Source organism: Pogona vitticeps, chromosome 9 (genome assembly GCF_051106095.1).
Source record: "Pogona vitticeps strain Pit_001003342236 chromosome 9, PviZW2.1, whole genome shotgun sequence".
Lineage (NCBI taxonomy): Eukaryota > Metazoa > Chordata > Lepidosauria > Squamata > Agamidae > Pogona > Pogona vitticeps.
Genome location: NC_135791.1, coordinates 17,528,970 through 17,541,778, shown reverse-complemented (window position 1 = coordinate 17,541,778; position 12,809 = coordinate 17,528,970). Strand labels below are relative to the sequence as shown.

Sequence of the window (12,809 nt, the reverse complement as noted above, 5' to 3'; positions counted from 1 at the left end):
GTGCCCCTTAGAGGCGGGACTAAGGCCCTAAGCTATTCAGCCAGCTCCTGTGGCCATAAGGGAGTTCAAAGCCCACTTTTCATCATTCATATCCTTAAGCAGAGGGCCCTTTGCTCTTTTATGCAATAAATCTGCATTTTCCCCCCAAGCATTAATTTAGATTTCTGGCATTGAAGATATGTGGGCCTCTTCAGAAGACAGAGATAACTTGCGTTGTTCATTTCTTTTTCTATCAAACATGCTGAGTATTATCCACACAATCCAGCATGATGTGCACAGATCTGAAGGGCTAACCCCATACAAAATGCACCTATACAGAAGAAATGTCAAGTTTACAATTGACAACAAACACAACTGTAGTTAGTGATGCTTGCAGTACTGCCCTCTTGAGGATTTAGATGAAAGTAACAGTAGAAGAAGACAGGAGGGCCTGGCGTGCTCTGGTCCATGGGGGTCTCGAAGAGTCGGACACAACTAAACACTAAACAACAACAACAACAGTAGAGAAAGTAGAAAAAGGCAGGAATGGAGAAATTTGTCAAGCTTTGCTTCAGTTCTGTTTGCACAATCACATCTCTGAATCTGATTTGCTTCTGCTATTATCATTTCCAGGATTAGCTGTAGAAGGAAGAAATGAGTACAGCTTTCCATGCAAATTTCTTTTTAAAAATTCCATGCATTTTATATACATGTTTGCAAATGTACGGAAGCATAGTTTTCCAATTAACAAAGTGGCAATTTTCTGTGCTTTTTAAAGTGCACATTTTTAGCCCACAGGCTGCAGCTATCAAATCATGCTCCAGGAATTTCTTTTAAGAACAGACTCCCTCCACCCCAAAGCTGTCTCTGGACTACTGTTCTCACTATCCCCTGTCAGCATGAGCAAGGATGATGGGATTTGCAGGCCAGCTGCTAGGTAGCTGTTACACACTGGGAACTGATATAGGCAAGTAAGGTGTAGAAATGAAGGATCTATGGGACCAGTTTCCATCTCTGCAAAACAGGAAAACATCAGCATTCACTTCCAATATATAAAAGACCAAAATCTTTGGCTATGGGGGATTTGTTGCCCCCACAAGGAGGATTCCCCTCTAATATCTCAACCTGCAAACACATAAATACACGCTATTGTCTGTTTTGTACACAGTGGTCATTCCAGTCGTGTTCATATAGATCTTGAAGATCGGATCCAAATGGGAAGTGACGTCATATAGATTTTCCGATCATGTTTACATAATCTGTTCTTTCACCTATAAAAAAGAAGAATTGACAATTAGATTGGTGTTCGTGAGAAGATCAAAGAAGGCAGTTGTGAAGCAGCACTTATGAGTGAGACAAATACCATTTTATATTGTGGCTTTGACTTCTTGTTTTAAAAGAGAAACAAACAAATATCATTACAATATCATGGTTAGCTCCCTATCTGCTTGTTTTTAAATTAACATATGTTATAATATATATATATATATATTAAAAAAAGAAGTATCCCACTTGAGAAGTGGCGTCCTAAGGGAAAGGCATGTATTCTTAGAATAATCTATTTCCATTTTAATACATTTCATGCATCTTCCTCTTGGTTAACCATCTCAAAAATGGCAATGGAGAAGCCTAACAGATCCCACCATCCTCTTTGGATGATCACAAAGAATCACAGAATCATAGAATCATGAAGTTGGAAGGGGGCCTATGAGGCCATTGAGTCCAACTCCCAGCTCGATGCAGGAATACAGATCAAAGGATATCTGCCAAGTGGTTGTCTAAGTTTCTCTTGACTGCCTCCAGTGCTGGAGCACTCATCACCTCTCAAGGTAACTGGTTCCATTGTCATACTGCTCTAACAGTTAGGGAGCTTTTCCTGATATTCAACCAAAACCTAGCTTCCTGTCACTTGAGTCCATTGTTTCATGTCCTGCACTCAGGGATGATTGAGAACAGATCCTGCCCCTCTTCTATATGACAGTCTTTCAAGCATTTCTTTATCCAGCGTGTTGTTAGCCCGTGGAACTCCTTGCCACAGGATGTGGTGATGACATCTGTCTTAAATGCCTTTAAAAGGGGGATTGGAGAGATTCCTGGAGTCCATCTCATGTTACAAACCATGATGGGGATGTATAATCTCCAGGTTTAAAAGGAAGGTACCTCAAAATGCCAGATGCAGGGGAGGGGTATCAGGAGACAGGTATCTAGTTGTCTCATGTGCTCCCAGAGGCATCTGGTGGGGCCACTCTGAGATACGGGAAGCTGGACTAGATGGGCCCTTGGTCTGATCCAGCAGGGCTCTTCTTGTGTTCTTATGTTATTTCAAAAGTGATAGGCCTCATATTTTGGGTTTACCTACCTACCCAGAGACTGGAATGTTCATTTTATTTTAAATAAGCTCCCAAATCAAGTCAAATTGCTTTTATGATGAAAAGAGTTTGAATTGGCATTTAAATTTGCATTAGATCACTACACTAAAATCCTGACCAGAATGAAGGTGGAAAAGTCTTACCTAGGAGTTGACACCTTCCCCCATCCGCTTTCGGCCCTGCTTTGATCTTTATATAAATGGAAGTTGTTCTAAAGTTCTTTTTTTTAATCCCAACTAAAAATTCTTTCCTCTCTTTCCCTCTCTCAGTCCTTTACAATCAACAGTTTTACCATTACCCTTTATTTATTTTAGGCCCTGGTCACAGAAGGAAAATATTCTTTAGTTATCCCCCAGTTAAATTATTGGTTTTTTCCCACCAATCGTATGATGCACAGTCAAGACCAAACATTTTGCAGGCCAGCAGTGTAACTGCAGTTTATTTTCCACTCCCTGGGAGGGTTATATTTTATAACCCTATAAAATATAGGGTTATAATTTATAACCCTTTATCTATCTATCTATCTATCTATCTATCTATCTATCTATCTATCTATCTATCTATCTATCTATCTATCTATCTATCTATCTATCTATCTATCTATCTATCTATCTATCATCTTATTCCCCTCTGGCGCAGTGGCTCCAAGCCTCACCAGCTGTGCTGGCCAGGGTTTCTGAAAGTTGCAGTCCGACAACACGGTTGGGAAGCACTGTTCTAGGCTCTGCAAAAATTGTTAGTTTGACCAATAATGCTATCAGCATAGTGGTAGCTTGCCAGATGTTATGTAACAGGTGCAACAAACAAGATTCCCATTTTTAAAAAAAAATCGTCCAACTCAAGCCCCCTTGATCTCCAGGACCATGGAGAAAAAGGTTGTTTACAATTTTGGGGGGTGCGGGTGGGAGGCTTGGACATCTGAAAGAATTATCAGTATAGGGAGATAAGATGCACATACAGGCATTCAACATTCAGCACAAAAATGTTTCATCCTATACCACACAAACATACCAGAAACCAACAACAGTCATTATGGATTTTCCTCCATAGATGCAAACTGGCACAAGGCTGTTCTGGCTGGGTGAGCACTTTGGGTGATTTTCTATGTGTGTCTTTTTAATATGCATAAAGGCTAAGAAATGCATTTATATATTATTTTTAACAACTTTGATATTTTAAGTGACGTATTCTCTGAATTTTGCTTTTCTGTGTGCCTCTTTTAGGCTACAGGCTCCTTTATTTTTGGATTCGAATATGATTTAATTTCCATCTACAACTTCAGTTTTATCATTTGATTATCTTTTTTTCAGCTTTTCATAATTGCAAAACTTTTGGATGGCGATTTATGCTTATTTGTGCCTACAGTTTTCATAACTGTAAGGATACTTTCAATACATGTTAACTTGCTACTTTTTGAAGTGTTTTTTGATGATGGGACACAGAAGCTACGTAGGTAAAGTTTGTAGAATTAGACAAGCTGATTTTGCTCAGAATTATTGTAAAAGTGAAAAGATGTGTATCTTGATACTCAGGGGATTGTCAATAACTGTTTGGATTTATTCTGGAATTCACCCTTCTTTGGGGGATAAATGCCAGCTCTGATTTTTCCTTATTGGTCTATAAAGTTTTGTAGGGAGGGTTGAGCCATTGGTTCAGCCATTGGTTTATCTGATCTGACATCCCCCTTCCTCAAAATGTACCACCTCAGGCAGCTGCCTCATTCTGCTTAATAAGAGGGCCGGCCCTGTACACTCTATTCTCCACATCCCATCATTTATTCTTTGATTTTGCTATGGAGAGGAGACCAACCCCTCAAGAATACCTGACTTACTTTTTCTGCTGTCTTTCGGACGGATGCAGTAATAGACGGGAATCAGGAGGAGCACAGTGAGGACAATATCTCCAACAACAATTCCAGTTATGGTTCCTGTGGTGATGTGGTAACAGTTTGCATAATTCCCTGTGTGGAGAGAACCAGTTCTGAATCAAATTAGTTTTGCTTATCAGCACAACCAGTTTCCCATAGCTTGCAACCTGTTAGTTAGTTACCTATAATTTGTTGATGAGAATGCAACACTTAAAAATAGCAAGGTGAATAGGAAGGATGGAGTTTATAGGTATGACAGATAATCAGTCCCAGATGATCTTTCCCAATTAACTAATTAACTAATCAACAGGTATAGTGTGCCATCACAGCATGGTTAGAGGATGCTGGGTTACCATCTAATACCAAACCATCCCTTAAGGGAGCCTCTTGGCCTGCGTGAGACCAACTGGATAAAATTTATTGGAAGACTCTTTGTTTGTTTCCAGCCCTCATCCTTAAATTGTTGTTGTTGTTTAGTCGTTAAGTCGTGTCCGACTCTTTGTGACCCCATGGACCAGAGCACGCCAGGCCTCCTGTCTTCCACTGCCTCCTGGAGTTGGGTCAAAATCATGTTGTCCCTTCGATGACACTGTCCAGCCATCTCATCCTCTGTCGTGCCCTTCTCCTCCTGCCTTCACACTTTCCCAACATCAGGGTCTTCTCTTCTCATAAGATGGCCATAGTATTGGAGCCTCAGCTTCAGGATCTGTCCTTCCAGTGAGCACTCAGGGTTGATTTCCATTTTCAAAATGGATAGGTTTCTTCTCTTTGCAGTCCAGGGGACTCTCAAGAGTCTCCTCCAGCACCACAATTCAAATTAGGAAATATTTAATCAAATATTTAAATAATATTGTCAGACTATTTTTGTTTGGCAGTGGTTGCCGTTTTCCCCTCACAATGCCACAGAATATAATTTCCCTGCGTATTTGCCAGGTTACAAAATGGTGGCCAAACTGCTAACTCAGAAATTTTGCTGTTGTTACTCTCACCCCATACAGAGAAGAAAAACAGAAAGAAATATCAGGCAGCACCACAAGAAAGAAACAAAAGGCCAAGAAAACTGCAGAAGCTGAGAAGAATATATTTGTCACCAGAAGTAGTGCAAGGTGTGTGTGAGTGTGAATTTAAGTGAACTTGTGTGTGAGTGTGTGTCAGAGAAAGAGATTTAAGAAATATTCTAGCAACTCTCTACCTAAAATATAGTGTTTTATTATTTCCAGGATGCAAAGCAAAACCAAAGAAGTTGCCCATTATAGAAACCAAACACAATCAATAGTTTTCTGTTTTTACAGATTTTTTTAAACTGTTCATGATATTTTATTATGTTTGTAGAACTTCAGAATAAGAGCTTATGGCTCCCTCAGGCTTTCTCTCTCTCTTTCTGTAGGTACACACAGACACACACATTTTCGTCTAGTCAAATGACCACGGATGATCTGGATGTAGGTATTTTTCCTTTTTACAGTATTTATTAAAATGCATAAGCCTTGCAGCAGCCAACAGTATCCAAACAAGAAGGCTGATGCACAATAAACCCCTATGGAGCTTCCTTCTTCCTGAAACATACTAAATAAAGCTGCAACATCTGCTTAAATTCGAAAGAAGATGAAATGGCAGAACATTCTACAACTTTATGTGAAGAAGAGATTAGAGAACATGATCCTTCCCTTTCTTTTCTGCCCACTCTTCTGCACCATCACCATGATTCATGCTGGGGATTTTTTTTTACTCCCCTTCATTTCCTTTCCTTCTAAATTCCTTATTTTATTGTTATTTCCCCATTCATTTTCCCCAGTATAGTATTATTTGTTAGCTACATTTCTGCCCAGAGCTTTGAAAGTTACATGTAAACGGTTCTCAATACTCAGTGGACTGTTTGAAAAGCAACCCATTGTTGTTGCCTATGACAATGTTTAAAAAATAACTCTTTGTATTGGTTGATGTGGGTTTTTCGGGCTCTTCGGCCATGTTCTGAAGGTTGTTCTTCCTAACGTTTCGCCAGTCTCTGTAGCCGGCATCTTCGGAGGAAAGGAGTCGGAACTCTGTCTGTGCTCTGTTGCAGTTGCATAACTGAGTATTTATAGCTGTGGGAACTGCTTTTGTCCTTTTCATGAGATTGGGTGTATACGCTTTACTTTCTCCTCACTTTATCTTCACGGCAGTCCTGTGAGGTAGGCTGGCTTTCCTGACTTGGCAAAGACTTGAGGCTGGATTTCACAAAACCCAAGCCCACAATATAATAACTACACTTATGTGGTCTCCTAGTGAGATAATACCACAGAAGGCAAATCAGTAAACATGAAAGAAACAAATGGAAATGCTTTTAATATGTCATTAACACATTTAATACATCAGCAATCTGAAAAGAAATGGGGGGAAGAACAGTGAGAAATGGCTGTGTTGCTGGTTTTTAAATATCTTCTTGTATCATCAGTTGTGTGATGAGAAAAAACATTTCAGTTAAACATAAATAACAAAAGGAGATGAACTTCCAGATTCAAATGTATTGCTTCAAATGCTAATTTTCCAATATGACTTGACTATTACAATAGATTAAGAACTGCTGGATAGCTCAGTGGTTGGGGTATCTGACTGCAGAACTAGTGAGTGGGAATTTAATTCCCTGCCAAACCTCCTTGACAGGGGCTGGACTAGATGATCCACAGGGTCCCTTCCAGCTTTGCAGTTCTAAAATGGTGGTGGTGGTGGTGGTGGTGGTAGTACTAGTACTAGTACTAGTAAAAATACCAGACATGGTCAATCAAAACTATAAAAACATTGACTGGTATTATGTAACAGAGACAAGTTTTAACCAAAAACCTATCTGCTAAATATCAGCACAGTATGTATGCTGTTCCTAATATTGCCTTTTTCTGTAGCTCTGATGGTGATATTTCTGAGATCTGAAACTTCTTCTTCTTCTTCTTCTTCTATTATTATTATTATTATTATTATTATTATTATTATTATTATTATTATTATTATTATTATTATTATTATTATTATTATTATTATTATTATTATTATTATTATTATTATTATTATTATTATTATCATTATCATTATCATTATCATTATCATTATTATTATTATTATTATTATTATTATTATTATTATTATTATTATTATTATTATTATTATTAAAAATACCAGATTATAGTCAATCACAATTATAAAAACATTGACTGTGATCATATAACAGACACAAGTTTTAATTTCAAAAACCTAAGTATCTGTTAAACCTAAATATCTGTTCCATTAAAGTATCTGTTGCCGTTGCTGGTGAGTTTATAGTTAGGAGATACTTCCCATGTGACCATGCTCACAGATAGGTTTGGAAGTCCATATTCCAAAAGAGGTGATGTCACTGCATGTTTCTAGATTGATTGATGTACTGACTGATAGATGAATGGATGTTGAAATCTCTTACCTGAGTCCTGGGCAGCTGCTGATGCTAGAAAGGAACAGAAATCATGTGACTCCAGACAGATATAATACCAGCAATATTTTCCCCAACATAAACCCTTCATTGAGATGCCTGGAAGTATTCTCAGAAACCGTTTATCAGGGCTTGCTTTTCTGTGCACAAGTATGTTCAAGAGTTTCTTTTGGTCGTGACCTGATCAGCACCGAACAGGAAATGTGAAGATCAGAGCACTGTTACCTTTCATGATTCACTTTTCTCAGGTCAAGAAACATCTCTCTCTCTCTCTCTCTCTCTCTCTCTCTGTTAGGACATTCATCCATCATTTAGTTCAGTCCTACCTAATAGGGAAGTTGTGAGGATAACATGTTTGTAATCTAATGCATTGCTGCCTTGGTAGAATAGTGAAAGAAGATACAAATACAGTGGTGCCTCGCATAGCGACGATAATCGGTGCAGCAAAAATCGCTGCAAAGTGATTTCGTCGCTATGCGATTTTAAAAAGCCCATAGGAATGCATTGAAACCCCTTCAATGCGTTCCTATGGACTTAAAACTCACCTTAAAGCGAAAAACCTCCATACGGCCGCGATTTTCGCTGCCTGGTAAGCGAGGAATCGGCGCGAAAACACAGCGGGCGGCCATTTTGTTTACCTGGCGGCCATTTTGGAACTGCTGATCAGCTGTTGGAAAAACATTGTTATGTGATGATTGGTAAGCGAAACAGGGTACCGATCATCAGAAAGCGATTTTTCCCCATAGGGAACATCGAATGTGATCACAAAAGTGATCACATAATCTTTGTAGCTATGCGGTTTTGTCGTTAAACGGGGTGCCTGTTAAGCAAGGCACCACTGTAAGTCAAGGGAATTGTAGTGGCTTGGTTGGCTATACTCCATTGAGCTTAGCATGTCTAGATATTGGCTTCAGATGGGCCCATCATCAAAAGCTTCTAGACTCGAAGGTATGAGAGAAGGTGTTTTCAGAGATGGCCTCATTTCCATGAAGTCTGGGATGGTTCAGTGTGTTCCTCCAGATATTTTTGGACTGCAGCATCTAACAAATGAAGGGCAGGTGGGAGATTAAAGCTAAAAACCTCTGAAGACCCGTAGTTGCTCATGTCTCCCTCAATCAACAGCATGCTCCTTAATTGGCAGGATTTTTTGTAATGATAGTTTGCTAAATTGTAGTGGTCCACGCTATTTTTTTAAATGTAGTGTTCTGATTTATTTTGACTCCTATTTTTAGCATCACCATGCTTTCATGCTTTGAATTTTATGGTGTGGTTTTATTGATCCTTGAGGTAGTCTAATGTTGATGGGGCCCACTTTGGGAGAGATTTGACTTGAAAGGCAACAATATTTGAACCAAAGGTTTTGTTCAGTGGGGGGGAGCACTTTGGACAAAAGAAAAGGTTGCCGTGGTCAGAACACAGAGCACATTCCTATCAGCTGCTACTTCCTCTTACAACACTCTCATGCACTCCTACCCACAACACGCCACCAAAGACGGCTGCCATTAGTTTCGGTTCCTCTGAGATGTGGGGGGAAACTCTTAAAACTCTGGTAGCAATATCTTTGAGAACTCTACCAACAATCTAAGCCCATGTCCTTTCTGCAAATCTTGTACACAGAAAAAAAGTAGACATCACAGGGAACAATAGTAGTAATAATAATCAATGCAATGTTTAGCATTTATGTAGCAAAGATGATCAACTGTGGTCTTCTAAAAATTACTGGGCTATGACTTCTAGCATCCTTTACTCTTATCTGTCCTGGCTAAGGCTAATGGGAGGAGCTGAAGAAGCACAGTGGAACTTCATTCCGGAGTGCTTTGCATCCACTGGTTTCAAAAGAGACAGAACAAGAAGGCTGAAGAACTTATGACCAGCCAGATGTTAACAAATGACTTATCCCATGATCCTTCCTCATTAGACAGGCAAATTGAAGCTGATGGGAATTGGAGTCCAACAACCTCTAAAGCAACACAAAGTTCTCCAGCTGTGCAGTAATTCAGAGCAGCAACTACAGTGCTGGGTGAGATGGGCAACTTATGCTCTTCCAGATGTTTTTGCCTACAACTCCCATCAGCACTAGCCAGGACAAACCAGTGGTGAAGGGATTCAGGAAGCTACAGTTGAAAAATATTTGAAGAACATCTGTTCACACACTTGAGCTCTCCATTCACATCCTCAAGCCACACCGAGAATATCAAACCATATTTTAGGCCAGTGGTTCGAACTAGGCAAAACACTTAGCACCTTCTTAGAAGAGGTGCTCATTCAAGTCATCAAAGATATCTGTTTGTCATAGCACATGAGTTTTTTCCGCAGCTGCATATCTTGCATTTCACATGCTTTGTTTTTTGATCAGTATGTTTTTTGGGGAGGGAGGGGCTAAACCTGGCTTAATTTACAATGTAGAGGCATGTATCTGAGGAAAACCCGTTCAGCTATACAGAAGAAATATGCATTTCCCGCAATGGCTGGTTTGATGCACTAGTGCTTTTCTCAGCCAAACCTACATCATCAGATGGTTGCCCTGGTGACTACAAATCCTATCATTCCCAACCAACATGACCAACAGCCACACACAGCTGGAGGGCACCAGGTTGGGGTGGGTGGCTTAAAATCTGACTGACAATCAGTCACTCAGAGATGGCTTCAACAGCACAAACTGTTCCTAGATTCCATATTTCAAACTCCACCTATGACCAATATTACCATAAACAAATGAAGGGCAAGTTTCAAAACCTTCGGGGACGGTGCAAAATGGTTGGACCAGGATAGAGATTCAGTTCAAACTGAGCATGTTATACTGCACTATCCCATCTTGGAGACATGGTGGATGCCTGAAATGTACCCTGCTGCAGCTTTAAAATGGGAAAAAAAAATCTCCATATTGTTGTTGCTGGGTGTTGTCAGGAGGTTTTGAAATGCATCTTGACACTCCTCACAGCCTTTGTGCAAACAGCTACATCGATCCACATCAACCAACAGCAGTTCTAGAAATCTGTATCTCCACCAGAAGCAGGTCTTTTGCAGTGCTAATGGATCTGAGTGGATTGTTCAAGAATCATGCTTTCTTCGCACACAAGACGGCCAGAGCGCTTTGAGTGGAGCTTATAGATCTTATCTAGGGCAGAGCAAGTAAAGCCACCAGTCGTGTCATATAAAAAGCTGCTTTATTATACAAAATGTGTCTGTTGCAGCAAAGTGAGCAAGAGGTGTACATTAAAGATATCTGATGAAGTTGGGTGCAGTCCATGGAAGATCATGCCAGATAAAACTGGTTTGTATCTAAAGTATCTCCCTGTTCCATCCAGAGCTTGGAAAAACATATGTTTGGACTACAGCTCCCATAATCCACCAAGATGGCCAAGGATTCTAGAATATGTAGTTAAAGGGTACTGTATGTTTTCAAATTTTCTGCCTTTCTAAAATGCGCCGTTCCAAACTCTGTGCCTAACCCAGCGCTTCCCATTCCAATCGGAAACTGTCCCCTCCAACAGCTCAGAGTTCTTTTGGGAAAGAGGGTGGGTTTGTTCCAAGACAGCCTACCGTATTCAGCCTTTGCCAGTGTGGGGCTTCCAGAGGCTGCTGGACACACTGACCATTATCCCCAGCCAGCAAATCCATTGGGGGGGGTCGGCATTTGGTAGTAATTATGTTCTAGCGATGTTCAGCTACAGTTCTAACTGGAGCTGAAGCTAGGAACCCCCTCTATGCAAAGGATGTAGCGAATTATTCAGACCTTTCCTATTAAGCAAACCACGCTACTGAGCTCCACCCTGCTCCCCTGACAGGCTTTGCAGCAAAGTGGCCCCAAAGAAGTGGTCTCTCCAACAAAGAGCAAGCAAAGTGGGAAAGAAAATTGGTGGGTTTTTTCCCCCACTTCCCCTGTGAAAAACAAGCCCAGAGCCCTCAAAAAGACACAGAGGGGTATGCACAGCTGCATAGATTCGCCCTCCAACCCTGGAGAAAACTTTGGAAGACGCACTCACCGGTGACGAGGCAGAAAATGGAAACGGCGAAGCCCCACATGGCCTTGGCTTCCTCCTCCATGCTAACCCCTGGACAAAGTGTGCTGCCAATATGAGGAATCTGCAAAGAGGTTGCCTCCCCCTCTAGCGCCTGAGCAGGATGTGGGATTGACAGATGGAGCTGTACGTCAGCTCCATCTTGCTGGCCTGCTCTGAAGCGGTGCTATTCTCAGACTGCGCTCCTTGCTCCGAGCAGAGCACTCCGCGAATAGGGTTATGCCAACCCTTGACCCAAAGTCTCTGCCTTTCACAGCACCTTGACCCTCGCGCTTCGGCAAGCGACAGGGCCGGCCTTTGCCTGAAGGAAAGGCAGAGGTGGTCATGCTCCCTTCAGGATGGACAGCTGAGGCTGGAGGTGTGAGCAAGGGGTGGAAGCAGTACTTAGACCTTTTGATGCCTACCACTTGCCTGCTTTTCTTGGTAGCAATTATCTAACTGTTTTGTTTCCCCAGCAATATATTGTTTATAATTTACTTAACAAATGGTGTGCCGGCTAGAAGTTCTTCATCCATCCTTCCAGGCCATTATCCTATTATCCAATCGTTTATAACAATATAGCCTGAATTTCAGACATTGTGATCCTGGCATCTGTTCAATACAGGGATTCCGTGGCCCCAAACTTAGCTCTGATGATCAAGTCCTATTCCTAGCCAGGTGAAACCCTATGGCGTAGTCTATCCGGTCTAAAGTCTCAAAAAAGGGTGGGACAAACAATGCAGTCCTAGTCTGGAAAAGGGCAGCCCAAAGGCACTGTCAGTAGAAAGAAAGGTCAAAGCCCCATCCCATTGGTCAGCAGGTCCTTTAAGCTGGACATTGCACAGGCCAGGTCAAAAAAAGTCTGGGGTTAACAAGCTGGCAGAGGCATAACAAGGCAATGTTAATCCCACAGCATAACAAACTATCTAGGGCCATGTAGTAAGAGGAACCATGAAAGAGTTTTTGGCTGACAAAGGTCAAAGCAGAATCCATTCCTGTTAGGATTTCCAGCCTAGAGCTCAATATCTCATAGTTGAGCTAGCCTGGGAACAACCCAAGACCCCCCTTCACGGTCTGCTGACTTGTTGTGGCAAAGGGGCTTGAGTCATTCAGAGAAGCTATGGGCTATGCCGTGCAGGGACACCCAAGACAGA

General features: G+C 41.1%; 1 protein-coding gene across 2 annotated transcripts; it reads right to left on the bottom strand.

The window, feature by feature from the left end:
* Positions 1 to 644: 644 nt before the first annotated feature.
* Positions 645 to 11,855, bottom strand: HCST (hematopoietic cell signal transducer). Of its 2 annotated transcripts, XM_020777414.3 has the most exons (4): positions 11,641 to 11,855; positions 7,646 to 7,669; positions 4,180 to 4,308; positions 645 to 1,250 (listed from the first exon to the last, which is right to left on the bottom strand). In XM_020777414.3, exons 1-4 carry the CDS (start codon positions 11,699 to 11,701, stop codon positions 1,207 to 1,209), a joined length of 258 nt encoding a protein of 85 aa, XP_020633073.3. In that variant the 5' UTR covers positions 11,702 to 11,855; the 3' UTR covers positions 645 to 1,206. The 2 variants fall into 2 exon arrangements, with proteins under 2 accessions (XP_020633073.3, XP_078236368.1); XM_078380242.1 differs by lacking the exon at positions 7,646 to 7,669 and having other exon boundaries at positions 11,641 to 11,839.
* Positions 11,856 to 12,809: the final 954 nt, after the last annotated feature.

Excerpts from the sequence above, each read along its gene's own strand:
- HCST (XM_020777414.3), bottom strand. The coding sequence starts at position 11,701 with ATGGAGGAGGAAGCCAAGGCCATGTGGGGCTTCGCCGTTTCCATTTTC. Across the intron at positions 4,309-7,645 it reads AGCAGCTGCCCAGGACTCAG|GGAATTATGCAAACTGTTAC; the intron begins GTAAGAGATTTC and ends CTCTCCACACAG. Across the intron at positions 1,251-4,179 it reads TCCGAAAGACAGCAGAAAAA|GTGAAAGAACAGATTATGTA; the intron begins GTAAGTCAGGTA and ends TCTTTTTTATAG.